Source organism: Dipodomys spectabilis, unplaced genomic scaffold (genome assembly GCF_019054845.1).
Source record: "Dipodomys spectabilis isolate Male_0828 unplaced genomic scaffold, ASM1905484v1 ptg000066l, whole genome shotgun sequence".
Lineage (NCBI taxonomy): Eukaryota > Metazoa > Chordata > Mammalia > Rodentia > Heteromyidae > Dipodomys > Dipodomys spectabilis.
In genome coordinates this window covers 4452284-4479950 of record NW_024870743.1, presented here as the reverse complement: position 1 = coordinate 4479950, position 27667 = coordinate 4452284, and the positions used below count along the sequence as shown (strand labels likewise).

The 27667-nt window shown below is 47.0% G+C and overlaps 1 protein-coding gene across 1 annotated transcript in view; it reads left to right on the top strand.

Moving 5' to 3' along the window:
- The first annotated feature begins 18900 nt into the window (after window positions 1-18900).
- Ywhaq (tyrosine 3-monooxygenase/tryptophan 5-monooxygenase activation protein theta) overlaps window positions 18901-27667 on the top strand; it is a 31597-nt gene continuing 22830 nt past the window's right edge. The window contains exons 1-2 of the mRNA XM_042680756.1: window positions 18901-19007; window positions 19455-19814. Of these exons, the coding sequence (XP_042536690.1) occupies window positions 19521-19814 (294 nt within the window). The 5' untranslated portion in view covers window positions 18901-19007; window positions 19455-19520. The remainder of the gene's footprint in view (window positions 19008-19454; window positions 19815-27667) is intronic.

The window sequence follows — 27667 nt, the reverse complement described above, 5'->3', positions numbered from 1 at the left end:
TCCACAGAGAGTAGCTTTCTGCGCTCAGTTGTGGGAAACGCCCCTGGGCCTGGGCAAGTTGATCGACTGCTAATATTTATCTTGTGTTTGCCAAGTTCCAGGGCAGTGCTAAACACCTCAAAGGTGCTAGCTCAGTGTATGCTGGCAGAAGCCCCAGGAGGTCAACCCAGTTCCAGATGTGGACCTCCAGGGGTGGAAGGTCACGCTGTGAGGTCACACAGGTGTGTGGGCACACGTGTGGGGGGTGGGGGACGGTGGCAAAAACCAGGGCTAGAAACTCTTACTGGAATAATCCACATGCGTTGTAACCAGCTCCTCTAACTGGCACACAGCCACGGGCTCAGGCGTGCTGTCAAGCGGGTGCTATCTGCAGCATTCGCCTGGCATTGTTGAAGTCTGGTGTCTTCTGTCTGTGGAGGATCAAGCGGACAGCTTTCCGTGAAGGCCTCACCGAGGCTGCACAGGTTTTCAGTGTGGTCATTCAAGGAAAGCTAGTTAGTCTGTTTCCTTCACAGCACAATTCAAGTGCTCAGGAGCCACAAAGGGTTACTACTGGCCACCATACCGGACAGTGCAAGTCATCACTCATTAGAAACCAAAAGCACTGGTGGCTCATACCTGTAGTCCCAGCTATTCAGGAGACTGAGATCTAAGGATTGGGATTCAAAGCTAGCCTGGGCAGAAAAGTTCGTTCCACTTTTCTCTCCAGTTAATCAGTCCAAAAAAAAAAAAAAAGCCAGAAGTGGAGGTGTGGCTCAAATGGTAGAATGCTGATCTTCAGCAGAAAAAGCTAAGGGGGAGCACAAGGCCCCAAATCCAAGGCCCAGTACCCATACAAAAACAAACAAAACCCCAACAAACAAGCCAAGGCTCAGAAAAGGCAAGCCACCTCCTTAAGATAACCCTAAAGTAGTTGAAATGTGAGCTTCATCAGCGTGGCTTGAAGCCTGAGACTGCCCACTAACCACACAGTGCTCTCCAGGGAGCATCTCTGGGTGCCCTTTCAAGCACTCCACACCAGGAGTCAGAGCAGCGGCCTGCCGGTCTCCACGCCCTGCCTCCTGGCCACGGAGATGGAGCTGGGGGTGGTGTGGGAGTGATGAGGCTGGAAGATGCAGTCAGTGTTCATCCTGAGGCTGGAAACTGGAGTCCACTAGACAGGCAGGGCCTTCTCCTCGCCGGTGCTCAGGCCTCAGCCACCTCTGTCTTCCCTGTCTCTTCAACTCATAGGGCTCAGCATCTCCCAGGAAAGCTGGGAAAGTTTCTAGCCTCTGAATGTCTCTGTCTCTCTAAACTAATAATGCTGCAGCCTGCCAAGAACGCTGATGGAAAGCAGGGCGCCAGCGGCTCACACCTATAATCCTAGCAACTCAGGAGGCTGAGATCTGGGGACGGTGGTTTGAAGCCAGCTCAGATAAGAAAGCCCGTGAGACTCTGACTTCCAATAATCCATAAAAAAGCCAGATGTGGAGCTGTGGCTCAAGTGGTACAGCCTCGAGCCTTGAGCACAAAAGCTCAGGGATAGCACCCAGGTTCAGAGTTTAAGCCTCAAGACTGGTGTGCACGCACACACACACACACACACACACACACACACACACACACACACACAGAATGCCGATGGATCAGTGGCATCTGAAGGTGACTTTGAGGAAAAACAGGAAGGGTCCCAAAATAGCTCACTCAATGACAGTGACATCAGTGAGGACCCAGAGAATGACCAATGCCTGCAGCAGCTCCAGTGAAAATCGGGACCACTTCTGAGCAGCTGCCGGGCCCCCTTAGGGCTGGGCTCCAGGGATGAAGGCCTCCATTCTTTATAAGCACTTTTGTTTTTTTCAACTCAGAATTCTGCTGATGCCTGTGTGATAGAAGCAGGTTCAACAGCTCATGGATTCCACTGGCTTCTTGAAGCTCATGCAAGAATCTGCATCCTTTTTTTTTTGTTAGTTGTAGGGCTTGAACTCTGGGCCTGGGCGCTGTCCCTCAGCTCTTCCGCTCAAGACTAATGCTCTACCACTTGAGCCACAGCGCCACTTCCAGTTTTCTGGTCGTTTATTGGAGACAAGAGTCTCACAGACTTTCCTGCCTGGGCCAGCTTTGAACTGTGGTCCTCTGGTCTCAGCCTTCTGGGTAGCTAGGGTGACAGGCGTGAGCCAGGACAGTTTTAAAGGACAAACAGATCCTGTCAGGGGACAGGACATTCCAGGCAGAGGGAGGAGCATAGTGCTAGGAGGGTGGGGGGCAGGGGGCCAGGGGAGTAGGGGCCAGGAGGAGCCTTAGAAGAGAGGGCCAGGGCCAGGACTGGGGTTTTGGGTGTATCCACTGTGTGAGAAGAGCCATGAAAATGTTTAAATCCGGGAGCAACCTCTCCTCCTCAGTCTCTCTGTCTACAACTTCCCAGCTCCTGTCCGCCCTTAGGTAGTGCTGTACAGTTTCTGGACCTCATGCTAACACATCCTGCACACTGGCTTACAGCCCCAGCCTGAGCTCACACTCTATAGGAGCTCTGTGTGCGTCCCTCGCCCACTCAGCTTTCTTCACAGCGAGCTGGTCAGTGCAGTGCTCCAGGCCACCAGACCCAAACCCCACTGCCCAGGAGTGACCACCAAACACTCAACCAAACAGCAGGATCCCTGTCACCTTCTGTCACTGGGCAGGAGGTGGGGAGGGCATAGAGATTCCAGGGAAGGATCTGGAACAGCAGGGAAGCATTCATAAAGCTTAGAGTGGCAATGATTTCTGCATGAGCACAGACCCATAACAATTAACAATCCATGAGCCAGCCACCAGTGGCTCACACCTGTAATCCTAGCTACTCGGGAGGCTGAGATCTGAGGACATCTAAGGCTAGCTGTTCAACACCAGCCTAGGTAGGAAAGTCCTTGAGATTTATCTCTCCAAGTAAACACCAAAAAACTGGAAATGGAGCTGTGGCTCAAATGATAGAGTGCTAGTCTTGACCAAAAAAGATCAGGGACAGTTGTGGTAGACACAGAGAGACTGAGGAGGAGGTTGCTACCTAACTGACTGGAACCGGAACACAGAATGTTCAAATGATGGAATCAACTATTGACGAAGCTCCTTCCAGTAATAGGAAAGTAAAGACTGACTGCCTGAAGCACGGGTCAGTCTTAGGCCTAGAAATGAAGGAGCTTTTGTAAATCAGAAATATTCTTCGTTGCTAATCAATACAACAATTCTGTGCTCAAAATTCTCACCAAGGAAACTCACCTTCAGATAACTCAGGAGTATATGGTGATTTTCTTTTTTTTTTTTTTTTTTGGGGGGGGGGTCCAGTCATGGGGCCTGTACTCTGGGCCTGGGTGCTGTCCCTCAGCTCTTCAGCTCAAGGCTAGCGCTCTATATATGGTGGTTTTCTTGCCTTAACTTTTCTATAAATGCTGTTAGGGCTGAGAAATTGGTTTCAGGAAATACAGACAAATAATTGCTGTCATCTGTAGTCAGTAGTCACAAAGTGGCAAGCATCTGAGGAGAGGCTCTGGGAAAGTGTTAATCCCCTCCATGATTACGGAACACACTCCTGTGTGAGCACTAGGCCACACTGGCCACCAAGAAGACATCAGTGGACACGAGGACCTCCAATGGCCTCCCACTTCCTCAAATCAAGGAATCAGAAATAGGCAGGGATCATGTTGGAGTTTCTGAGGTTATTGGTCTACGATGAATAGTTTTAGATTCCTAAATCTATAAATCCTATAATCCTAGCTACTCAGGAGGCTGAGATGTGAGGATTGTGGTTCAAAGCCAGCCTGGGCAGGAAAATCTGTGAGACTCTTATCTTCAATAAACCACCAATAAACCTCAAGTGGAGCCATGGCTCAAATGGTAGAGCACCAGCCTGGAGCAGAAAAAGCCAAATGAGTGCACAAAGTCCTGAGTTTAAGTTTCAGTATTGGCACAAAAATAAATAAGTACATACATACATACAAAAATTCTGGAGTTCAAATCCTAGTACTACCAAAAGTAGGACTCTAGAACTGGGCACTGGCGGCTCACACAAATAATCCTAGCTATAATTTTTTTTTTTTGGGTCCAGTCGTGGGGCCTGAACTCTTGGCCTGGGCGCTGTCCCTCAGCTCTTCAGCTCTAGGCTAGTGCTGTATCACTTGAACTACAGCGCCACTTCCGGCTTTTTTTCTTTTTGCTTATGTGGTGCTGAGGAATTGAACCCAGGACCTCATGCATGCAAGGCGAGCACTCTACCACTGAGCCACCTTCCCAGCCCCAATCCTAGCTATAATTAAAGCCAGCCTTGGGCAAGAAAGTCCTGGAGACTCTTATTTCCAGTTAACCACTTGAAAATCAGAAGTGGAGCTGTGACTCTAAGTGGTAGAGCACTAGAGTTCAGAGACAGGGCCCAGGCTCTGAGTTCAAGCCCCATGACTGACAAAAAAAAAAGACTCCTGAAATGAATAGAGTATGTTCAACACTGTGTCAATCCATGGGAGTGAAACAAAACAGTTCCTACCTTCAAATTGAGGACCACCATGGAAACTGGTGGACAGCAAATTGCTTTTCAATGACACTGACAGATGTAAAAACCTAAAAAGTAATCTATACGTGGTAGTACAGAACCTCAAGCGTCCCTGTCAAAGTTGGTGTTTTGTGTTAATGAGCAATTTTTTCTAAAGCACCTTAAAGCTTTTGCCATCAACAAATACTTGACTCTCAAATCAATCAGTCAGTTGGATATACGCCCAGCCCTGTGATTTGGCCTACAAAGCAAATAACTTTAAAAATTACAGGGGAGGGAAAAATGGCTTCCATCATCCTTCTAGGTTCTTTAATTACAAGTTCAACTGACAAAAAACAGATTAACAAGAGAAAAAAAACATAATCATTGCATGCAAATGCCCAGGAGTCCTACAGAACATGAGACTTGAAAAGCCAGATTGATGAAGTTGTATAAAGCGTGGGCCTAGCTGGATTTGTTTTGGGGGGGTGACACCGTTTTGATGAGGGTGAAGGGAGTAATTACAGCTGCACAGCTGAGCACCGGTGGCACACGCCTGTAATCCTAACTGCTGGTACATGAGGATTGTGGTTCAAAGCCAGCCCAGGCAAGAATGACCATGAGACTCTTACCTCCATTTAACCACCAGAAAACCAGAAGTCGTGCTGTGGCTCAAGTGGTAGAGTGTTTGCCTTAAGCTGAAGAGCTCGGATAGTGCTCAGGCCCAGAGTTCAAGCCCCATAACCGAAAAAAAAAAATTGCTGCACCAAAAGGCTATTGTCCCAGAATAGAGAGAGGATTCCAGCCCTGACTCTGATAAAGAATCAGAGAATTATTTTAAAAATAATTTTATATGATCATCAGCTTTGCCAGGCACTGGTGGCTCACAGCTATAATCCTAGCTTCTTAGGAGGCTAAGATCTGAGAACTGAGGTTCAAAGCCAGACTGAGCAGGAAAGTCCTGGAGACTCTTATCTCCAATGAACCACCAGAAAACTGGAAGTGGCACTGAGGCTCCAAGTGGTAGAGCGCTAGCCTTGAGCAAAAGAGCTCAGGGACAGTGCCCAAAGCCTGCGTTTAAGCCCCATGGCTGACCCAAAAAGAATCATCATCTTTTTTCTTCTTCTCATCAGAAGGGGATTGTGAGGTGGGGAGGGAAGGTAATATAGTAAAAGTAAAATAGAAAAAGGTGTTTTGGAGTAATCATAGATGCCTCTGGTCTCTTATGTCTAATTAATGTCTCTGAAATCTCTCTCATTCCTTCCAACTTGCCTCTTGGGCAAAAATCTTCACACCTGACACACCTGACCCCGGGTATCCCCTTCTCTACCTCACAGATCAGATCTTTGTCCCATTGATCTTCTCCAGACCTACCAGACACTGAAGAAATGTTCATTGTTTGAGGATAAGACTTCTGTCCCCCTTCTAGGGGAGCTTGACAAGAACTTCTTAAATGATTAATTCATTTCTAGAAAACACAAGGCAAGGGCTGGGAAGGTGGCTCAGTGGTAGAGTGCTTGCCTTGCATGCATGAGGCCCTGGGTCCGGTTCCTTAGCACCACATAAGCAGAAAAAGCTGGAAGTGACGTTGTGGCTCAAGTGGTAGAGCACTAGCCTTGAGCTGAAGAGCTGAGGGACAGCGCCCAGGACGAGTTCAAGCCCCATGACCAACAAAAAACAAACACCCAAAATACAATGCAATCCAGAGGTGGGCATTCTCTCTCTCTTTTTTTTGGGGGGGGGGGGTGGTTCCAGTCGTGGGGCCTGAACTCTGGGCCTGGGCGCTGTCCCTCAGCTCTTCAGCTCAAGGCTAGCGCTCTACCACTTGAGCCACAGCGCCACTTCTGGCTTTTTTCTTTTTGCTTATGTGGTGCTGAGGAATCAAACCCAGGGCCTCAGGCATGCAAGGCAAGTGCTCTACCACTGAGCCATCTTTCCAGCCCCCAGCATTCTCTTTTAACAGGAGGATCATCTCTGTGGACCTTGGGGGAGATCAAGTTGGAGAGCAAAGCTCTCCTCACTTTTTCCAGAGATCTAGTTGAAGGCTTTTCCTAGACTCCAAATTCTATCTGCCCTCCAAAGCTTTTTCTTTTTCTTGCCATACATACCAGAGCCCAAATATATCCACAGAAGATGCGCTGCTTGGGGGACGCGGTGTCATCCAGTCTCTGAAGCCCCTTCTATGTTGGGGCAGTGACCCACTTGCTCATCTTAGTTGGAGACAAGCCCAGCTTCCTATTTAGAAGATGTGTATTCCACATATCTCCTTTCCCAGCATGCCCAGGCCTTAGGCATGCCAAATATCACAGCAGGAGAGACCTAAAGAAGCATGAGATTGTACAACATTCCTCTTAGGGGTGGCGGCAAGACTTGGCCTTGGCATTCCAATGAAGATAATAATTAAGGCAATGGTAGGGGCTGAGGCGCCAAGCCCGGTGTATGGTACCCATGGTGCAGCATGGTCTAGTGTCAGCTGTCCAGTGGCCAAAATAAGATTCTCTCTGGGCAAAATTTGCTGAGTGATTTTGGCCGTAGTTCTAGCAACTACCATCCTAAGCCTGCTCGTTCTTTAGCTCTGGATTATGTGTCTTCTTCACCATTAATAGAAGCCAGGACCCTATACTGAAGTCAAGTAGAGTAGTGTTTGTGACTTGCAACTAGAGATTTTTTTTTTCCTTTTAGTGCTGGGAGCCAAACCCAGGTTCTTTCACTATTACTGAACTGTTCTCTAACCCCCAAGGTTGTGATACAGTAATTAATGTGGACCAAGCTAGATCTCCAGTCTTCAGGTAGCAGAGGGAAACATACATTTCTGAATACCTACTTGGTGCTTAATAGGGGTATAAATAGTTCCGTCAATGTATTTTAAAGCGCTTGTGTGGGCTGGGAAGGTGGCTCAGTGGTAGAGTGCTTGCCTTGCATGCCTGAGGCCCTGGGTTCGATTCCTCAGCACCACATAAGCAAAAAGAAAAAAGCCGGAAGTGGCGCTGTGGCTCAAGTGGTAGAGCGCTAGCCTTGAGCTGAAGAGCTGAGGGACAGCGCCCAAGCCCAGAGTTCAGGCCCAATGACTGGACCCAAAAAAAAAAAAAAAATGAAGCAAGCTGGGCACCAGTGGCTCATGCCTGTAAGCCTAATTACTCAGGAGGCTGAGATCTGAGGATCACAGTTGAAAGCCAACCCAGGCAGGAAAGTCCATGAGACTTCTGTGGCTCAAGTGGTAGAGTGCTAGCCTTAAGTTGAGGGACAGTTCCCAGGCCCAGAGTTCAAACCCTACAACCGATGAAAAAAATAAATAAATAAAGCGCTTGTGTGTGTGTGTGTGTGTGTGTGCGTGTGTGTGTGTGTGTGTGTGTGTGTGTGTGTGTGTGCTGGGACTGAGACTTGAACTCAAAGCCTGAGTGCTATCTATCCTTTAGCTTTTTGCTCAAGGCTGATGCACGATTACTTGAAGCACAGCATATTTTTTTTACAAAAATAATAATGTGATCATTATTATTAAGGTGTTATACAGAGGGGCTACCATTTCATAAGTCAGGTAATGAGTACACTTCCATTTCTTTCTTTCTTTTTTGGACAATGTCACCCCTTCCTTTACTTTTCCCTGAGTGACCCACAGCATTTTGGTGATTATCTGGAGATAAGAATCTCAGGGTCTTTCTTACCTAGGCTGGCTTCAAACTAGAATCCTCAGATCTCAGCTTCCTGAGTAGCTAGGATTACAGGTGTGAGTCACCTGTGCCCACTAAAAGTGCTTTTGTTGGAGGCCTGGAGGACCCTGGGGGTAGTTACCTTGTCCAGGTTGGCCCAGCCAGGACATCACTTTCATACAGGTTGTCAACCTGTCAACTCCCTGCTTTGTTTCCCTCACTTCTGTGCTAAATTTCTGCCTCAGCTTCTCATCCCAACCCCCAACATGGTTGCTTGTATGGCAGCTATGACATCTCATGATTGCCTGCTTTGGCTGGTAAGCTATGTTCTCACTTTACTGACTTCCTGCTTTGTGTTTACTGACTTCCTGTTTTGTTTTTCAGTCTTTCTCATTTGAGTATTAAAACCTAAATCTGTGGCCTCAAGAAGAGATAGGTTGCTGCCTTTCCTCTTTTATTTCAGGAAATGTGTGCAGCTGTAGCAGCTGCCACAACTGGATTCGATTTGAACATGTGCCAGAAACTGGCCTGCCATTTGATGATGGAAAGAAAAGCTGTCTCTCTTCATCTGGTGGCTGCATCTCAGAACCAGGAGCAGAAAGAATGGCTGGTGGTTATTTATTTGCTCATTGACATTGATGGTAGCAATTTCTGCCTCAGCCAGAGAGTGGTTTATGGCACATTAATAGCTGAGCAGGGTGGAGATATCTTTCTTCCAGAGACAGCTTTGCATGGAATAAGTGTTTTACTTTTTTTTTTCCTGTCAGTCATGGCACTTGAACTCTGGGCCTGGACACTGTCCCTGAGCTCTTCAGCTCAAGGCAAACGCTCCACTTCCAGTTTTCTGGTGGTTAATTGTTGACAAGAGTTTCACAGACTTTCCTGCACGGCTTGGCTTTGAACCACAATCCTCAGACCTCAGCCTCCTGAGTAGCTAGGATTACAGGCATGAGCCACCAGCACCAGGCTTGGAATAAGTTTTAAGATATTTTGTTTAAGTGTGCTAGGTGTCCCTTCCAAGTTTTCCTTACCCTTGTTTAAGGAGACCCAGAAATTATCCACATCAGTCAGAGGGTTTATTCATTATCCGAGAGGTCTGATCCTGAGCCTTTGCCTCTGCAGAAGGCTTCTTCACTGGATTGTCTCATGCCAGATTCTCTGGGGCAGTTAGGAGTTTTGTTTACCGATCTGGAGCATGGAGGGTAGTCAGAGGCTGCCTGGATCCTCCATCCCCTCACAGCTAGAGTCACGGGTGCTTCCAGCTGTGGCCTGGACCCCAGCCAAAGCCTAGAGTCATCCTGAGCAGTAGCTCAGCTCACCCTGTCCTTAGGGCACTGTGGGCTGGCCTGAGACTCCTCCTTCTGGCCTTTGTTAATTCATCATTTGGCTGTCCATTTCTGCACACACCCAGTATAAAGTACTCTCCTGAGCACTGGGGCTGTACAAGCAAATCACACAGAACCTTCACCTTCTGGGGCCTTCAGTTATTGGGTAAGGAGACTAGAAGAAGTGACAGCAAATGACTACCCAGAGAATGCAGGACAGGAAGAGCTTGTACAGTTGGAAGGGAAAGAGACCAAGACAATTAGAGAGGAAGTCATCTATGTGACACTTGAGATGAGCAGGTAGCCACTTGAAGACATGAGGAAAGAGAAGGCAGCAGGAACAAAGCCCAGAAAAGGCTGAGCATGGGAAGAGGGAAGTCAAGGGAATATTGGGCAAGAGTATCACCAACACAGCCTCATCAAATCTTCAGAACAGCCCTAGGAAGCAGGTAGCCATATGATTTTTATTCCCCCTTACAAATGTGGAAAACAGGGCAAGGAGCGATGAAGGAACCCGCCCAAGATCACCTATGCAGCAAGAAACAAGAGTCACAACTCAAGCCAGGCATTGGTGGCATATGCATATAGTCCTAGCTACTCAGGAAGTTGAGATCTGAGGACTGTGGTTCAAAGCCAGCCCAGGCAGGAACGTGTGAGACTCTTATCTCCAATTAACCACCAAAAAGTCAGAAATGCTGCTGTAGTTCAAAGTGGTAGAGTGCTAGCCTTGAGCACAAAAGCTCAGGGATAGTGCCTAGGCCCTGAGTTCAAGCCCTAGGACCAGCAAACACACACACACACACACACACACACACACACACACACACACACAGTCACAATTTGAACCCATCATGGCTGGCTATTGAGTCTAACTTACTGAACTGCAGCTGAATTATGGTAAAGGGTTTGGGTAGCAAAGTAATGTGAAGATATTGCTTGTGTGAGTGGAGAGGTCAGTACTGGGGCTTGAACTCAGGGTCTAAGTGCTGCCCTTTAGCTTTTTTGCTCAAGGCTGACACTATCACTTGAGCCCCAGCTCCATTTCTGGCTTCTTGATGGTTAATTGAAGAGTCTCATGACTTCCCTGTCTAGGCTGGCTTTGAACCACCATCCTCAGATCTGAGCCACCTGAGTAGCTAGGATTACTGGTGTGAGTCTCTGGGTGCCTGGCTAAGGTCTATGAATTTGTAACAAGATGACCTCTGCTGAAGGATCCAGGGAGAGCCACTGCCAATCTCTCCAGCATGACCCGCGCTTATTAGTCTATGTCTGCCCTTGGAGGCCAAGCTATGAAGGCAAAAGAATGTCTAGGGGGAGAGTAGGGATTCCTCTTCACAGGTTCCTCACCTTCTGCCAGATGATTGTCCCTAAGTAGCCCGTGCTTTCCCTACTTTATCCAGAGTGACCTCAGCTTTCACCCTGTCTAAACCTACTCCAACACGAGGGGGCTGGGTGGCTTTTTTTGCCTTCCCAGGTGCCACTCCACTTGGGTGGCAGGAAAGGTGGACTCTTGACATCTTGGTGGCTTTCCCATCTTCCTGGAGTGGGCCCTTCCCTTCCTTTCATTCTGGGCCTTCTGATGCCTGAAATCTCTGCCCTGGCTCCAGCCCACACGCATATCTCCCTTCTCTCAACTCCCATAGTACTTATTGTGAGAAGCACACAATCAGTTCCTGTGTGCATTGTTCTTTAGCTATTTTGTATTCACGAATCCATTCAGCTATCCTGAATTGTCTGCGAATGAGTCATAATTTGAGAGATGGATGGAGGTTTCTGGCTTTATGTACCAAAACTTCAAAATATTATCTTTCTCACCCCTTGCCACGTCTGTCTGTCCACACCCTCAGCTTGACTTGAAAATCAAGAAAATCAAGGACTTTCATCTCCCAACCAACCTACAGGAGGCCAAATCTGTCATAGTCTGTCAATAATAATAATAATAATAATACATTTAAAGTTTGATTCCGTAGATAATTTTATACCTTGATCATCGCAGAACAGGAAAAGGCAAGGAAATGGAGGCAGTTCCTGTCCCCAGCTTTGACAGTGGATGAGCTTAAATCAGACAATACATTGTCTGACTTGAACTGTATTAAAATTTAAAACTTAAGCCAGATACTGGTGGCTCACATCTGTAATCCTAGCTACTCAGGAGGCTGAGATTTGAGGACTGCAGTTCAAAACCAGCCAGGGCAAGAAAGCCTGTGAGACTCTTATCTACAATTAAACACTGAAAAGCTAGAAGTGGAGGTGTGGCTCAAGCGGTAGAGTGCTAGTCTTGACCACAAAAACTCTGGGACAGTGCCCGGTCCCTGAATTCAAGCCCTAGAACTAGCACAGAAAAGCGCCCAACACTTAATGGAGGGAAGAAAAATGAACAAATGCAGGTATACACTGAGTAGACACGGTGAAGAAAATGAACTGCAACTTGTGGTCAGGGACAGGAGGAGAAAACTGGAGGAAACCGAAGGAATGTGTGACATTGTCCAAAAAGAAATGTACTCATTACTTGACTTATGAAACAGCAACCCCTCTGTACAATACCTTAATTACAGCAATAAAAGACAAAAAAAAGCATCTTAAAAATTAAAAAAGAATACAGCATGTATATGCCTGACTTCTTCAACGAAGACGGAACCCATGAGAATATAATGACATACAGTTTTTGTGATGATTTAGGCTCATTGGTACCCGTGAAAAGTCCTGCCTTGTGCTCCTGCACATGTTGGCCCAACTACTTAAGTTTTATTTATTTTTTATTTTTTAGCTCTTTGTAGATTATCTCTACTGTTCTCTGACAAGTGATTGCCTTGCACAGGCCCTTGGAGTGTCTGCATCCCAGGTCAGCTCTGGGCTGAAATGACCCCACAGCTCCCGCTCTTCCTCTATTCAAATTATCTGCCGAGATGGCATGGATTTCAGGGCACCTCCTCGGGTGGTTTTGCTCATGACAGCATCACAGAACCAGGAGGGGCCTTCCCTGCCCCTAGGTCAGGTGTCCCACCCCCTTGCTCTCTGCCAGACTCCTCGTAGGACTGCATACTCTCCATTCTAGAAACGTCATCCCCTGGGACAGAGGGCGGCACACGGTAGACCCTTCAGTATCTTGTGGACTGAATTAACAGGGGATCGGGCGGTGGTCCTTAAGTCTATATCATGCTTGAGCATCAGTGTGTGACCTTTGCAATGCTTCCAGGGGATTCTGGCGCCTTCTCTGCTAGCTTTGAGGTCCTCAGTGCACATCTCAGAGGCAATCCCATTCGATGTGAAGTATCTACAGAATGCACAGCTCAGCTGTGTGCACTGCAATGCGAAAGTATCCTGGTGCCTTTGTATGTGGCTGGACACAGAGGAAGCACCCAATGCCAACCACCCCCGTCCTAACTCCACATGCTTCTCTCAGAACAACCTTTACCCAACACCTCACCTCCGTGAGCCAGAGACGTCTCTGGGGACCCAGAGATGAGACGAGACTTGGCTCAGATAGGGGAAGGCTTGGGGAAGGGAAACTTGTAAACAATCAAAAGGAACAGACCCCCCCCCCCCTTCTGTGCAGAGCAAGAAAACAGAACTTTCATATGAAAGTAAAATCAGTGGCTGACTCACCGGCAGATATATACTTAGCCACCCACCACCTTCAAACAACTAAACATTGTTCACAGGCTCGCAAACAGTGGTACACCTATCCTCCACCGCAAGCACACAGAGTCCTGGTTGTTGTCGTTAGAAGAGTGAACTCAGACACACCTGTTTTGGAACCTTCACTCTAAAGCTTAGGTAGGTAATTTAACCTCTCTGAGCATCCATTGAACCAGCCTGACCGCGGGGTTCTGCTGCCTAACTTGACTGAGCCATTGAAAGGGAACAAACAAAATGATATCCAAGGAGAAAGCCCTTGCGCTCAAGCAGCATGTGTTCTGGTGAGAGAGAGAGAGGGGAGACAGATCGTTGCGGATGCACATTGAAAGCTATACGAAGATATCCATGTTGTTTTTCCATTGTAAAAAAAAAAAACAGTGATTGGGTTTTTCAGAGAAATGGAACCAATGGAAATATAAATCAGAGAGAGAGAGAGAGAGAAAGTAGGAGGGAAGGAAGGAAAGAGGAAGAGAGTGGGAGAGGGAAGTGGAGGGGGGGAGAGACAGAGATATTTATCAGTTCACATTGGGTAGATCAACAAGCTTGAGACCCCAGAGAGCTAAATTGGAGGTGGAGAGTTCAAGTCCAAAGGTCTCCTGCTAGAGAATCAAAGAGCCCCCGTGGCAGAGAATTCCCTCTTGCTCAGAGGAAACTGGTCTCCCCACCCCCACCCCCTTTACCAGTCCTGGGGCTTGAACTCAAGGCTAGCACTCTACCACTTGAGCCACAGCCCCACTTTCCACTTTTTCTGTGTATGTGATATTGAGGAATTGAACCCAAGGCTTCATTGCATGCTAGGCAAGCACTCTACCACTAAGCCACATTCCCAGCCCAAGACTGGTTTTCTTATACTGAATATTTAGACCTTCACATTAGGGAGAGCTTAAGACTGCTTAAGTCCACTGATAGAAATATCATTCAAAACACCTTCACAGAAACACTTAAAGACTGTCTAACCAAACAAGGGAATTGTGACCCAGTGAAGATGACACATAAAGTTAACCATCACACCAAGCAAAGCTGAGAAGGCATAAGAAGGCTTAGCTGGCCAAATGCCATTGGCATTGGTTACTCAGGAGGCTGAGATCTAAGCATTATGATTCTGAGCCAGCCTGGGCAGACAAATCTGAGAGCCTCTTAGCTACAACTAACCACCAAAAAGCAGGACGTAGAGGTATAGTTTAAGTGGTAAAGTGAAAAAGTGTACTCTTAAAAGAACTCCAAGCCCCTAAATTCAAGAGCAGTAACTATAAAAAGGCTTACTTGACCAGGTTTTTTTTTTATTTCTTTAGCTCTCTGTAATTCTCAGTGATCTCACTGACCATCTCCAGGTTTGGAAGGAAGTGAGTTCAACTCCACCCTTGGCATAGAAATGCTGGGAATAATTATATGGGAAATATGGGTGAAAAGCCTCACTCCAAAATGTTGGTCATTGCTGTGCTCTGGGGCTCATGCATGTAATCAGAGGGCTGACATCAGAGACTTAGAGTTCAGAGCCATCCTAGGCAGGAAAGTTCTTGAGACTCTTATCCCTAAATAACTGCCAAAAAAGCTGGAAGTAGAGTTAGCATTCTACCTCAAGGGGTAGAGTGCTAGCTTTGAGCAAAAGCAGCTCAGGGTCAGCACCCAGGCTCCAGAAAAAAAAAAAGTTTATTGGGAAATAGCTATCCTATAATAGAAGGAAGAAGTTTCTTCCTTATGATCCATCATTGCTCTGAGCAAATAAATGACTGCAACAATTACTGAGAGTAAATTCATCCAGGACCCACGCATTCTGAAAAGTACCCTGAACATAGCCACGCTGCGGGTCATCAATGACACTAATTTCCACAAGGATCCAAGAGATGAGCTTTCACTAACATTTTATAAAGTTGGACAAGCATCTCCCCCAGCAACAAGCAGAGCAGAAGGAGTAAAAACTCTATTATAGTTATTTACCACCATTTACATTTGCTATCTGCCCAGCATTTTCTTCTGTGATAGCTCATTTACTCTCCAGAACAACCCTTTGAGGTGGGGATTATGTTTATAGGTTGTAGGTAAAGGGAACTGAAGCTTAGAGAGAATCAAGGTGTTCAAGGACAAATTACAAACATCAGCCAGCTTGGCTCCAAGTTAACTATGCTCCCTCTTGCTCTATCAGATTGGTCTTACCAGGTAACTAAAAAACTTCAAATAAAAACAGCAATAACTTCTCAGTACTTTCTTTCTTTCTTTTTTCTGGTTGTGGGGCTTGAACTCTGGGCCTGGGCACTGTCCCTCAGCTATTCAGCTTAAGGCAGGTGCTCTACCACTTGAGCCACAGCACCACTTCTGGTTTTTTCTGCTTATGTGGTGCTGAGGAATCGAAACCTGGGGCTCATGCATGCAAGGCAAGCACTCTACCACTGAGCCACCTTCCCAGCCCCTCTCAGTACTTTCTTTTGTAAATTTTGGTACTACTCCTGGGGCTTGAATTTAGGACTTTAGTTTTTTGTTTTTTTTTTGCTCAAGGCTGGCATTCTACCACTTGAGCCACAGCTCCACTTCTGGCTTTTTGGTGGTTAAATGATGATCAGAGTATCATGGAACTTGCATTCTATGATGCTGCACAGATCTAAAGGCCTCAGTGCCAGTATAGGAATGCCAGTCCAGGTATTTGAATAGTGATGCTCAGATCTCAGCCTCTTGATTAGATGGGATTAGAGGTGTGAGCCATCAGCCGTGGTTTCAGTACTCTTTCTTTCCCTCCCTCCCTTCCTTTCTTTCCTCTCCTTCCTTCCTCCCTCCCTCCCTTCCTCCTTCCTTCCTTCCTTCCTTTTTCCTTTCTTTCTCTCTTTCTTTCTCTCTTCTTCTTTCCTTCCTTTCTTTCCTTTTCTCTTTTGCCATCATTCCCATCATATTGGTTTGATGCTCAACACATTCTGTTTATTAGGATGTACACCAAGAGGAATAGAACCTAGCCTGATCCTTCCCAGAATCCCTACAGCATCTATGGGTAATCTGGACTCCCTGAGGCAGCTACAGTAGGAAGTTCAAAGACAGGCTTTGGCACCCAGCCTGCTTGGATCCAGAGCCAGGCGCTACTGGTCAGTTGCTCTGTGACCCTGAACCTGATACTTGACCATCTGGTGTCACAGTTTTCTTATCTGTTAAACGGAAATGGTGATCAGAACAACGGCTACTTTATAGTGACATTAGGCAGATTGAGTTAATCCTCGCAAAAGACTTAAAGTAGCCCTTGACACATGTAATTACTCAATAAATGTTAGTTTTTCTGTGTCCAGGGACTTCAATTGTCCAGAGACCTATTTTCTTCCAACTTGACTTCTTGTAGGCACAGAGGCCTTTAGATCTGTGCAACGTCATAGAATGCAGGTTCAGAGTGAATCATTGTTTTGAAGCAGTTTCACACAGGATTCCCATGATCATAACTTGGATGAAAGCAAGTTTGGCAGGGATACAGAGAGCAGCAAACATTTGCTCAGGGTCACCTGGGGAGGTGCCTGCAGCAGCCCAGACCTTTTTTTTTTTTTTTTTTTTTGTCGGCCGTGGGACTTGAACTCTGGGCCTGGGCGCTGTCCCTCAGCTCTTCAGCTCAAGGCGAGCGCTCTACCACTTGAGCTACAGCGCCACTTCCGGTTTTCTGGTGGTTTTATTGGAGATAGGAGTCTCACGGTCTCTCCTGCCCGGGCTGGCTTTGAACCATGATCCTCAGATCTCAGCCTCCTGAGTAGCTAGGATTACAGGCGTGAGCCACCAGCGCCCGGCTCTTTTTTTTTTTTTTTTTTTGACCAAGAATTTAGAATGTGTGCTCCTTCTGGGTAGCTCTTCTTTCCCCATCGAGTTTTGATTGCCTTCAACTCCTCCTCAAGGGTCTCCATCTTCTCTACCAGGTCCACTGTGTGCCAGCCCAGGCCTGGTTGCTATCTTCAATTTGAGGAAGCTTGAAATGTACTGGTCTTGGAGAAAGCATTTTATCTGACCTTCACCATGCAAATTCTTTCCATTGGGATTTCTCTTGTCCAGCTCCACCCCAGCCCACAGGACTATAAATGCTGGTGTGTCTGTAGCTCAGCCCCAGGGATTCCAGAAATAACAGCAGGCCCTCCATTAGGACACTGGAACATAGTAAGGCATTTCTGCATTAAGACACAGGCCCTTTCCTAGCAGGCCTCTCCTGTCTGTCAAAGCACAAAGCAACCTTTACAAGTTGGACAGGGAGGGGAAGCTGGGAGGGAGCCTGAATTTCTGGAAAGTCTGTACCTTCCCCTCCCATCTCTCTTCACTCTCAGATCTTCCATTCTAGAGACTGTCCAGGTCCGTTAGTCTCCACTTAGACTCTGAATTCATTCTTGCCTGTGGCATTCATTGCCTTTCTGTGATCTTCTGGATGAGCTGGAATGGGAATCAGCAGCCTGAGCCCAGATGATAATTTTCATAACACTGGCAGGACAGACACCTTAATTGTGTCTTAGCTGGGGGTGTGGGGGGAGAACTGAAGTAGAGCCAAGGAGAAGGGAATGGCTTAAAAAAAGAAAAATCCTAGAGATGACCAGTCTACAGACATCTGGGGCAAGGGTGTTCATTATGAAGACAAAACTAAACATCTAGGGGCAGAAGTTTTGTATTACAAGAGTCCTGATAAACATAAAACTAGGATTTTTTTTTTTGTAAAAAGAGTATACATTTATTATGATGTGAAAAAATACTTTTTTTTTTTTTTTTTGCCAGTCTTGGGGTTTGAATTCAGGGCCTGACCTTTGGTGCTTAAGGTTAGCGCTCTACCACTTGAGCCATAGAGCCACTTCCTGCTTTTTCGGAGTGGTTTATTGGAGATAGGAGTCTCACTGACTTTCCTGCCCGGGCTGGCTTTGAACCGTGATCCTCAGATCTCTGCCTCCTGAGTAGCTAGGATGACAGGTGTGAGCCCCCAGCGCCCAGAAGAAATCTATTTTAGATGCCTAACCTACAAGGGTAGGATCGAAATATAAAGTGTGTTTTGGGGGTTGGGGTTGCAGCTCAGTGGTGGTGCACGAGGCCCTGGGTTCGAGTCTCCTGTAACTGGGGGCGGGGGGGGGGGGTAGGTGGTAAATCATAGCTTGTTTTGGGCCAGATCATGCTTGAAGGCATCTTCCATTTTAAAGGACAGAGGCACAGACCTGGCAGGATCCAGTGGGTTCTACCTCTCCACAAGGACATTTCTGTTTGGGGTCCCTGTGGGGGAGCTGACGTCGCAGCCCGCTCCCCGGGCGCGGAATCCCCCTGCAGCCGGGGTGGGGCCGCTGCGAGCCCGCAGCCCCCGGGCGACGTCGCCGCCGGCCCGTTGCAGCGTCGCGGGCGGGCGGCAAACCTTTGTCACCAGCAGGCAGGGGCAGGGGGGTGGGGAGAGCGGCGCCGGTGCATCGCGGGCGGCCCGTCGAGTCACCCTCCCGAGTCCAGCCTCGGCCGGTCCGCCCGGGGCCGCGGCCCGCCGCCCACGAGCCTCGGCGGCCGCGGGACACCCCGCCGCGCCTCGGAGGTCGCGCGCGCCTCCCGGTCTCGTGCCGCACCCACAAGTGCCCGGGCGGCGGGGAGGATGAGGGGAGTTGGTAACAGCATCTCCATGGCAACAGTGACGTCCATTTACCCTGGATCTAATTGGAGGAAACCCCGTGGCCGAAGCCGCAGCCTGACGGTCAACCGAACTTGCCCAAGCCGACCCACCCTCCTAGCCTCCGCTTTCCCCTCCCGCCCCGCCCCTGGCGCCCCCTTCCGCGCGCTCGGTCCTCATTGGCTAGAGGCGGGGCAGGAGGCGGGACTCTTGAGGGCAGCGCCGCGCGCCATTGGGCAGCGGTCCGCCGCTCGGCTCCGGGGTAGGCTGCTACGGGAGGGTCCTCGGCTAAAGCCAAAAGCAGATCAAAGTGGTGGGACTCGCGTCGCGGCCGCGGTGACTGGAAGGTGAGTACCCGCGGCGGCCCGCAGGTGTCGTCCGGCCGGCGCGAGGGTCCGGCGGGCAGGGGCGGGGGCGGGGGGCGCGACCCTCCGGGGTGGCCGGCCACCGGTCCGGCGCGCCTCACGGGGCCGGCTCCGGCGGGAAGGTGCGGAGCCCGCGGCCGCTTCCATCTTGGCCCGGCCGAGCGGGGCGGGGGGGGGGGGGTGGCGGGGGTGTGACGGCCGCGGCGCGTTCGCGGCCCGGGTCCCGGCTTCCGCCTCCCGGGCTGCGGCCCTGCGCCTCCCGGGCGCCTGGCGCGGACGGGCGGGGACGGGCCCGGGGGTGGGAGGGGGGACGGGAGCGGGCCGCGTGTGCGGGGAGACAAAGCGGGCGGCGGGCCGCATTGTCTGACGCGCTCCCCTCCTCCTTTTTGTCCTCGCCGGCGCCGCCCCGCCCCGCCCCGCCCCGCGCAGCTCTCGAGGCGGACTCCTCCGATCCGGGTCGCCGCTCGCCCTCGCCCGCCCGCGGTCCCCCGCGCCATGGAGAAGACCGAGCTCATCCAGAAGGCCAAGCTGGCCGAGCAGGCCGAGCGCTACGACGACATGGCCACCTGCATGAAAGCCGTGACCGAGCAGGGCGCCGAGCTGTCCAACGAGGAGCGCAACCTGCTCTCGGTGGCCTACAAGAACGTGGTCGGGGGCCGCCGGTCCGCCTGGAGGGTCATCTCGAGCATCGAGCAGAAGACCGACACCTCCGACAAGAAGTTGCAGCTGATCAAGGACTATCGGGAGAAAGTGGAGTCGGAGCTGAGGTCCATCTGCACCACCGTCCTGGTGAGTCCCGCGCCGGCCCCTGGCCGGCGGGAGCCGGGGTCCCTTTTGTGTGACGCCCTTTCCTGGACAGTTCCGGGGCGGGTTTGCCAAAGGGAGCCCTGCCCGCCAGCCTTCCAGTGTAGGCAGCAGTAGTCTCCTGACTGGGTTGTTGAAACTTTGAAGCTTGTAAGTAGGTTGACACGAGATTGAAATTCACCACCTGGGGTGGGAGACTGGGGGTCCCAGAGCTGTTATTCCTGTAAACGTATCTAATCGATAACGAATTTACGGCTTTGCCGCAGAGGAGAAGAAGCAAGGAGGGTCCTTCTTTCCTTTATTGTTTTTAAACTAGTATTGGGGTTTGAAGCCAGGGCTTCACTCATGCTCTTGCTTGCCTCTCTTGCTCCAGGATGGCACCGTTTGAGCCACATCTCCACTTCCAGTTGTTGTTTGTTTGTTTTGTGTGTGTTTTCTGCTTAGAATAGTCTCCCGGGCATGCGTGGTCTGGCCTTAGGCCGGGGATCCTAAGATCTCAGCGGTCCAAGTAGCTATGAATACAGGCGTGAGCCACCAATGCCTTGCTTGGGGACTTTTTTTTTTTTTACTAGCTTTAAGTAGTTGTACAAAGAAATTCCCATTCAACAGAACAGTATATGAATACAAGCTGTCTGACAACATTGTCACCCATCGCTCCTAACTTGGGGACTTTTTTGATAAGAACTTCTGCTGGAGGTTTCCTCCCAAACCTGGTAATGGAAAATCTCAACAGTAGCAGTATCTGTTTAGCTTTCTTTTTCTCTGTTAAGAACGGAAGGGGGAGGCCGGAGAAGAGGGGAGTTGTGAATGTGAAAAGGACACAGCCCAGTCTGAAGAACAGAATGTCCTGGTCATTTTCAGGATTGAATAACATTCTCTTGCTATTACATTGCTACATTTAGACCCAAATGAATTGTGCTGAATTGAGTTCCTTTCTGGTGTGGAGTAGGCAAAAGATAATCTTTCCAGGTTTTGAGCAAGGGTCACTTTGAGCAAGGGTGACTGGCTGTTGGGTGGAGTAGGCGGCTGCTGTGATTCCCGTTCTTAGAATGTTTTTAGCTTTGTCATTGCAAAGATCTTTTGGTCAATAAAATTAAGTTAAAATTTTTGCAGAGTTCATGATATTGTGGAGATTTACTAAATGTTTCAATACTGGAAGAGATGTGTGGATGATACATACTTATACACAAGCATGAGATACCTGATGGTTTGTCTTGCTTTGCACACCACTTTCCAAAGGCTTATGATTTTTGACATATTTTAATCCACATTGTATTTTAGACATGCTTTAAAAAAACACACGCTAAAATAAACGTGATTTTTTTCAAAAAGGGATAGAAAATTTCCTCCCAACTTCTTTGGTAGAACCAGGAATGTTTTTATCCTCTTGGAAAAAACTTAAAAAATTGTACAATTTTTCTTGTATAAATACAGGAGATCTGAAAATCACAGCTAACAGAAAAACTACACCTGGTCAAAGAGCAAAAAAGCAAAGCAGATATTGTGTAGTGAAGTGGATGGAGAAGAAACTTCATTGAGACTACTTTTGCTTTATGAAGGAGGGACTCTGTTATATTCTTAGCTTCCAGTCCCTGCTTGGCACAGAGAAGACACTTAAGAACACTTTTATTTGAATTGCTTGTATTCATTCAATAGATCTGTCAATTGAAAATGATTCTAGACATCAGTAACATCTAATGGTTATTGACAGCGTTGTCTGTTGTCAAGGGAAGATGTGTAAGAATTGTATATGCTGAAAATGTTTTCTAAATGTGTATTACTTTTTGAGGATTCAGCATATTGCAACTATTTTTGTTATTTGTGGTTTGTTAGGTACCCTGAACAGTGAAGGGAATGTTCATTTTATTTTGTGGCTCTTACACATTTTTCTTTTTTCTTTTTTTTTTTTTTTTTTGTTGGTTGTGGGGCCTGCACTCTGGGCCTGGGCGCTGTCCCTCAGCTCTTCAGCTCTAGGTTAGCGCTCTACCACTTGAGCCATATCTCCACTTCTGTTTTTTCTGCTTATGTGGTACTGAGGAATCGAACCCAGGGCCTCATGCATGCAAGGCAAGCACTCTTCCACTGAACCACCTTCCTAGCCAGCTCTTACACATTTTTTTTGTTTGTTTGTTTTTTGTTTTTGGTCCAGTCGTGGGGCCTGAACTCGGCCTGGGCGCTGTCCCTCAGCTTTTCAGCTCAAGGCTAGCGCTCTACCACTTGAGCCACAGCACCACTTCCGGCTTTTTTCTTTTTGCTTATGTGGTGCTGAGGAATCGAACCCAGGGCCTCATGCATGCAGGGCAAGCACTCTACCACTGAGCCACCTTCCCAGCCCTCTTACACATTTTTATAATGACAAGTGATGGAAAGTTTTGCTTCATTGGTATGTGGCTTGAGAGAGACTCCAGGCATACTAGGATAGATGCACCAATTTTAATAAGAAAGAACCCCTGAAATTAGGACAGCCTTTTTTATTTTAATTCCAAGAAGAGGTTTTGAGACACTAATGCATAAATTAAATTTTTATTGGTGCAGTGGCTTATGAGACTTGTTTTGGCTTGATGGTCAGCCTATAAAAACTATCTTGGGAAAGTACATCTTCAGGTTGGCAATGACATTTGTGAGCTTGGGCTTTGGTCAGTCACTCTGCTAAGCAGTGTAGGAGAACAAAGCGGAGAACCATTGCTTTTGCTGTCCAGTAATTTATAATATATAGTGCATTTGTGAAGTATGCAGTCATAAATTATGCAAGATAATTCCCATAAGATGGTTATGAACCAACTACCATGTAGTTTGAATGAAACAGCCCAGGGAAGACTTCATAGAGCTCCTGGCTTTGCGGTGAGCCTTGAGAGAAAGGTTGGGAGGGGTCCCTCAGTACTTTAGGTATTCAGGTCAGGATTTGTTCACAACAGCCTGTCAGTGTGACTGGAGCAGAGTCGGTAGAGTGAAGGCAGAGCAAATGTTGGAGAGGAAAGGGAGAATCATCATAGTTGATAGAGGAGGGCGGTTTTCCTCATTTGCTTGGTAGGTGTAGACAGTTGATCGGGATGCTTTGAATGGTGTACACAGAGCTGCATCTGTAATCTGAACTACAGATAAGAAAGCGGTAGACTAGTAAACAAGAATCTGATTGGCAGATTTTAATTAATTTTTGTGCTGCTGGGATGGAACGTAGGTCTTGCTCATACTTGGTAAGTGCTTTGAGCTACATTTGAAGCTCTAAATGCCCTGTCCCTTTGTCAGATAGGAATTAATCTTGAAAAAGAAAAAAAATGCAAGTTTCTCAAAATACACACTAAAATGGGATTTTCTTCTTTTCTTCTTTGGAAGATAGGAAGAAGAATTTGGTATGGAAGAAGTAGGTAAGACCGATTTGGTTATAGAATACTAGACTAGTCAGCCAAATTTTTTAAAAACATAAAAGTCTCATTCTCATTCTCCGTCTTTCTCTTTCATGGGATATTTTGGAATTAGGATTATTTTGTCCATTTATTCAAAATGTACAAGATGGTGAGTTTGAGAATTGTTGTTGAGTAACTGTGGAATCAAACAAAAAAAATACTAAAATGCTGAAAGTTGGGTATCTGTTAGCTCATACTTGTAATCCTAACTGCTCCAGAGGCTAAAATCTGAGAATCACGATTTGAAGCCAGTTAACCAGCAAAAAGCTGGAAGTGGAGCTCAAGCCGTAGAGCACTAGTTTTGGGTAAAAGAAGCTCAAGGACAGCTCCTAGGGCCTGAGTTCAGACCCCAGGACAGGTGGCTCATGCTTGTAATCCTAGCTACTCAGGAGGCTGACATCTGAGGATAGTCTTTCAAGTTTAGCCAGGGCAGAAAGTCTGTAAGACTGTTAATCTTCAATTAACCACCAGAAAATTGCCAGAAAAATGAAACAAAACAGCAAAAAAAATGGCACTGTGGCTCAAAGTGGTAGACTACTATCCTTGAGTGGGAAAAGCTCAGGATCAGTGCCCAGGCCCTGAGTTCAAGCCCCATCACAGACAAAAAAGGCAGAGGGAATTAACACCAAAATGGCTAAAGCCAAACTCTTACCTGAAATCTGAGAGAAGTTACAGGTTTTACTAGGTTGTCTGTTTCTCAGTGTCATTTATACAACCAGAGGACCCTTCAGATGCAGATGGAAGCATCTATTAGCAAAAGACACATGAAATGTTACATGTTTTATCACTCCTTCCTTCATTGGTGACTTTACTGAGTGTTGGGAAGAGCAGGTACAGGGCGTGTGTCAAATACTTGGGAATCATAACCAACTTGAATTTGTGAAGTAAAGGCCCTTTGGGACTTGGGAACAGAATCAGTCATTTACAAAGTCTATGACCTTGAAGTAAGAACTTAGGGGCTATGTACAAAATAACTAATCTCGGTCAACATTGTTTTATCTTCTTGTAGACTAATTTTAGTAGACAGATTTCAGCTGCTTCAAGTGTAGTGCATAAAGAGTTTCACAATTAAAGTCTGTATTACAATTTTGTAAAAATAAGGATCATTCAGAGCCAAGTGCCAAGGTCAGCAATTGAGACCAAGGCAGAAGGACTGAGAGTCTGTTTTCAAAACACATAGAAAAGTAGTGGTCACTTAAGCCGTCATGGTGACACAGACTTGTAACATAGCATTTGGGAGGCTGAAGCAGGAGGAACTACAGTTTGAAGCCAGCCTGGGCTTACATACTGAATGTCAAAAGTGGGGGAAATGAATCCCTTAATATAGTGCTTAGTGAATCTCTGAATGTTTCTATAGTTGTAAATTGCAAAAGCTGTGTAATGTTTTAGTAATATGTTTAAATCTAAGCATTCTGAGATTGAGTCGAGATGATAGTCAATTTGTGTATTTTTTTTTTTTTTTTGGTTGGTCTTGGGGCCTGAACTCTGGGCCTGGTCAATGTCCCTCAGCTCTTCAGCTCAAGGCTAGCACCCTACCACTTGAACCATAGCGCCACTTCCAGCATTTTTTTTTCTGCTTATGTGGTGCTGAGGAATCGAACCCAGGGCCTCATGCATGCCAGGCAAGCACTCTACCATTGAGCCAACTTTCCAGCCCCTTGATAGTCAATTAAATCTTACTGTGATTTTATTGGCATAATGGAAAAGTATGAGCTCTGAATTATTTATTTATTTTTTGTCGGTTGCGGGACTTGAACTCTGGGCGTGGGCGCTGTCCCTGTGCTCTTCAGCTCAGGGCAAGCTCTCTACCGCTTGAGCTACAGCGCCACTTCCATTTTTTTTTTCTAGTGGTTTATTGGAGATAAGAGACTCACGGACTGGGCTGGCTTTGAACCACAATCCTCAGATCTCAGCCTCCTAAGTAGCTAGGATTACAGGCGTGAGTCACTGGCACCCAGCTTCGGCTCTGAATTTTGAGTTATTGTTTCTATTTTAAAGTTGAGGAAACTGATACGAAGGAAGTAAATGACTTGATTAAGATCACAAACTGTATTTGAGCTCAAGTTATGTGATGTGATGAAATGAATGAAACCCAAGTTAAATGAATGAAATGATGAGTGAAACCATGAAATACATGGTTGCTGACTTAAGACCAGATTATGACTCTCTTTTGGAGTATTTGTGCTCTTAGAAACCAATAAATTTTTTGTTTGTTTCTATTTTTCTTTTTAAGAGTGAAATGGGGGGTTGGGAGTTGATACTCAGTAGTACACTTGCCTAGCATACCCAAGTACCTGGATTCAGGGAGGAAGGGGGAGTGGAAGGAAGAAAGGAAAAAAAAGTGTGAAGTTATATCAATATTTCTCAACTGGTTGATTCTACCCACTTTGCATCCCCTGGGGAATTTTTTTTTTTTTTGGATCCGGTCATGGGGTCTGAACTCTGGGCCTGGGCACTGTCCCTGAGCTCTTCAGCTCAAGGCTAGCGCTCTACCACTTGAGCCACAGCGCCACTTCGGCTTTTTTCTTTTTCCTTATGTGGTGCTGGGGAATCGAACCCAGGGCCTCATGCATGCAAGGCAAGCACTCTGCCACTGAGCCACCTTCCCAGCCCCCCCTGGGGAATTTTTGACAACATCTGGTTGTCAAGGCTTGGAAGTAGGAGGAATGCTGGGTGTGTATTGTTATTATAGCTTCTGGTCAGAGGCCTGAATGCTACTATGCATCATCTAATACACTACCACTGGCCACTCGCCCCCAACATTACCCAGCTGCTAAAACCAAAATTGAGAAGCCTTGTTGTAAAATGAGACTGTTAGCTTGTACTGAATTACATGGTACCTTGTCTTTTGGGTTATGTTGGCATCTTGCCTGCCTTCTTTGTTTAGACTTGACATTTTTTACCCTTGTCACCATTATGTGCTTGCTAGCTAACTCTAGCTCATCTTACTGAAATTTACTTTGAGGGCTCTGTATTTTCATAATTGCTTCTAAAGCCCTGTGATTTGCTTGGGGTCAGCCTAGCCAAAACGCTCTTGAGACCCCATCCCAACCAGCTACATCCCAACCAGGTACATAGTGGCATGTACCTGTCATTCCAGCAACATGGGAAGCATAAATAGGAGGATTGAGGTTCAGGCTGGCTTAGGCAGAAATTGAGACTGACCAAACTATTAGCAAGATGAAGTAAAAACCAAGCTGCAGATATTTCTCCCTCCTTCCTAACTGCCACTAATATCTTGGTATATGGAGTCCAGGCTTTTAACACTGTGCTGAGTGTTTATTGAATATAGAAGTTTGAAGCAATTTTCCCTATTATAAACAGTATTGAGAAAGACATCTGTTGTATGCTTTATGTCAGGATGTTCTTAATAAGTGCATTTTTGTTTTTGTTTTTTTTAACAGGACCACAGTGAACTTTACTACCTTCTTAACTATCTTTTCATTGTTATTATAAATGTGATGTTCAGAGGAGTTACAGTTACATAAGTCAGGTAATGAGTACATTTCTTTTTGGACAGTGTCACCCCTTCACTGTCTCCCAGCTTACTAAGTTCTTAGAAGTGAAATCAAAGTTTGTGTCCCACTCTACCCCTCCCCCCCCAGAAAGCCTTGAAAAGATGACGTGTACATACTGTCAACAGCAGTGGATGAGCACAGACTTTCCTGTTGTTTTTTGAAGTGTTAGCCCTTTCTATTTAGAACAAAAGTTTTCCCATAATACGAGACTAGTTAAGTCAAAGTACATGACATTTGGGAAATCTTGATGGATTTTTATATTTAGCAAAGTCATAACAAAGTATCTCTGGAGAAGGGTTCTTTTCCTGAGCCTTGAGCTCATTTGGCTGGCTGGCTTGCCCAGTAGGCTACTTCTTGTGTTATGCTACCGGCTGTGCCTTTTACTTGTTACTTTGGAGACTTCTATCTGGGCTCATTTTGAACTTGGTCCTGTGAATTTCAGCCTCTGGGGTAACTAGGATTACAGACATGAGCTGTGGGCATTCAGCTAACATTCTTTTTCATTTTACCCCAGTGACTTTCTGGATATCAAAAGGGTGTAGAGCTGCATCACAACAAAATGTGAAGGAAAGAAAACTTTGTTTTACTCACTGCTACCTTACTTTCTTAATCCATAAGTAAATCAGTGATGAGTATCTCTTGAGAGCATATTGAGTATTACAAGGTAAAATGATAATAGTGGCCAACCTTCACAATAATGGAGGAATACATTGAATTAGTATAGTTGCAGCTAGGTTAGTGGGAATCTCTCCCCCGCCCCCCCTCCTGCCCAAACACACACATGTAGGGTCTCCTTGCATAGCCTAGCATTGGAAGTCCACCTACCTCCACCTCTCAACTCTTGGGATTACAGCCTGTGTCATCAGGCCTGGCTTTAGTGGGTGGATGTAGGTGGGTGTGAGTGGGTACTGGGGCT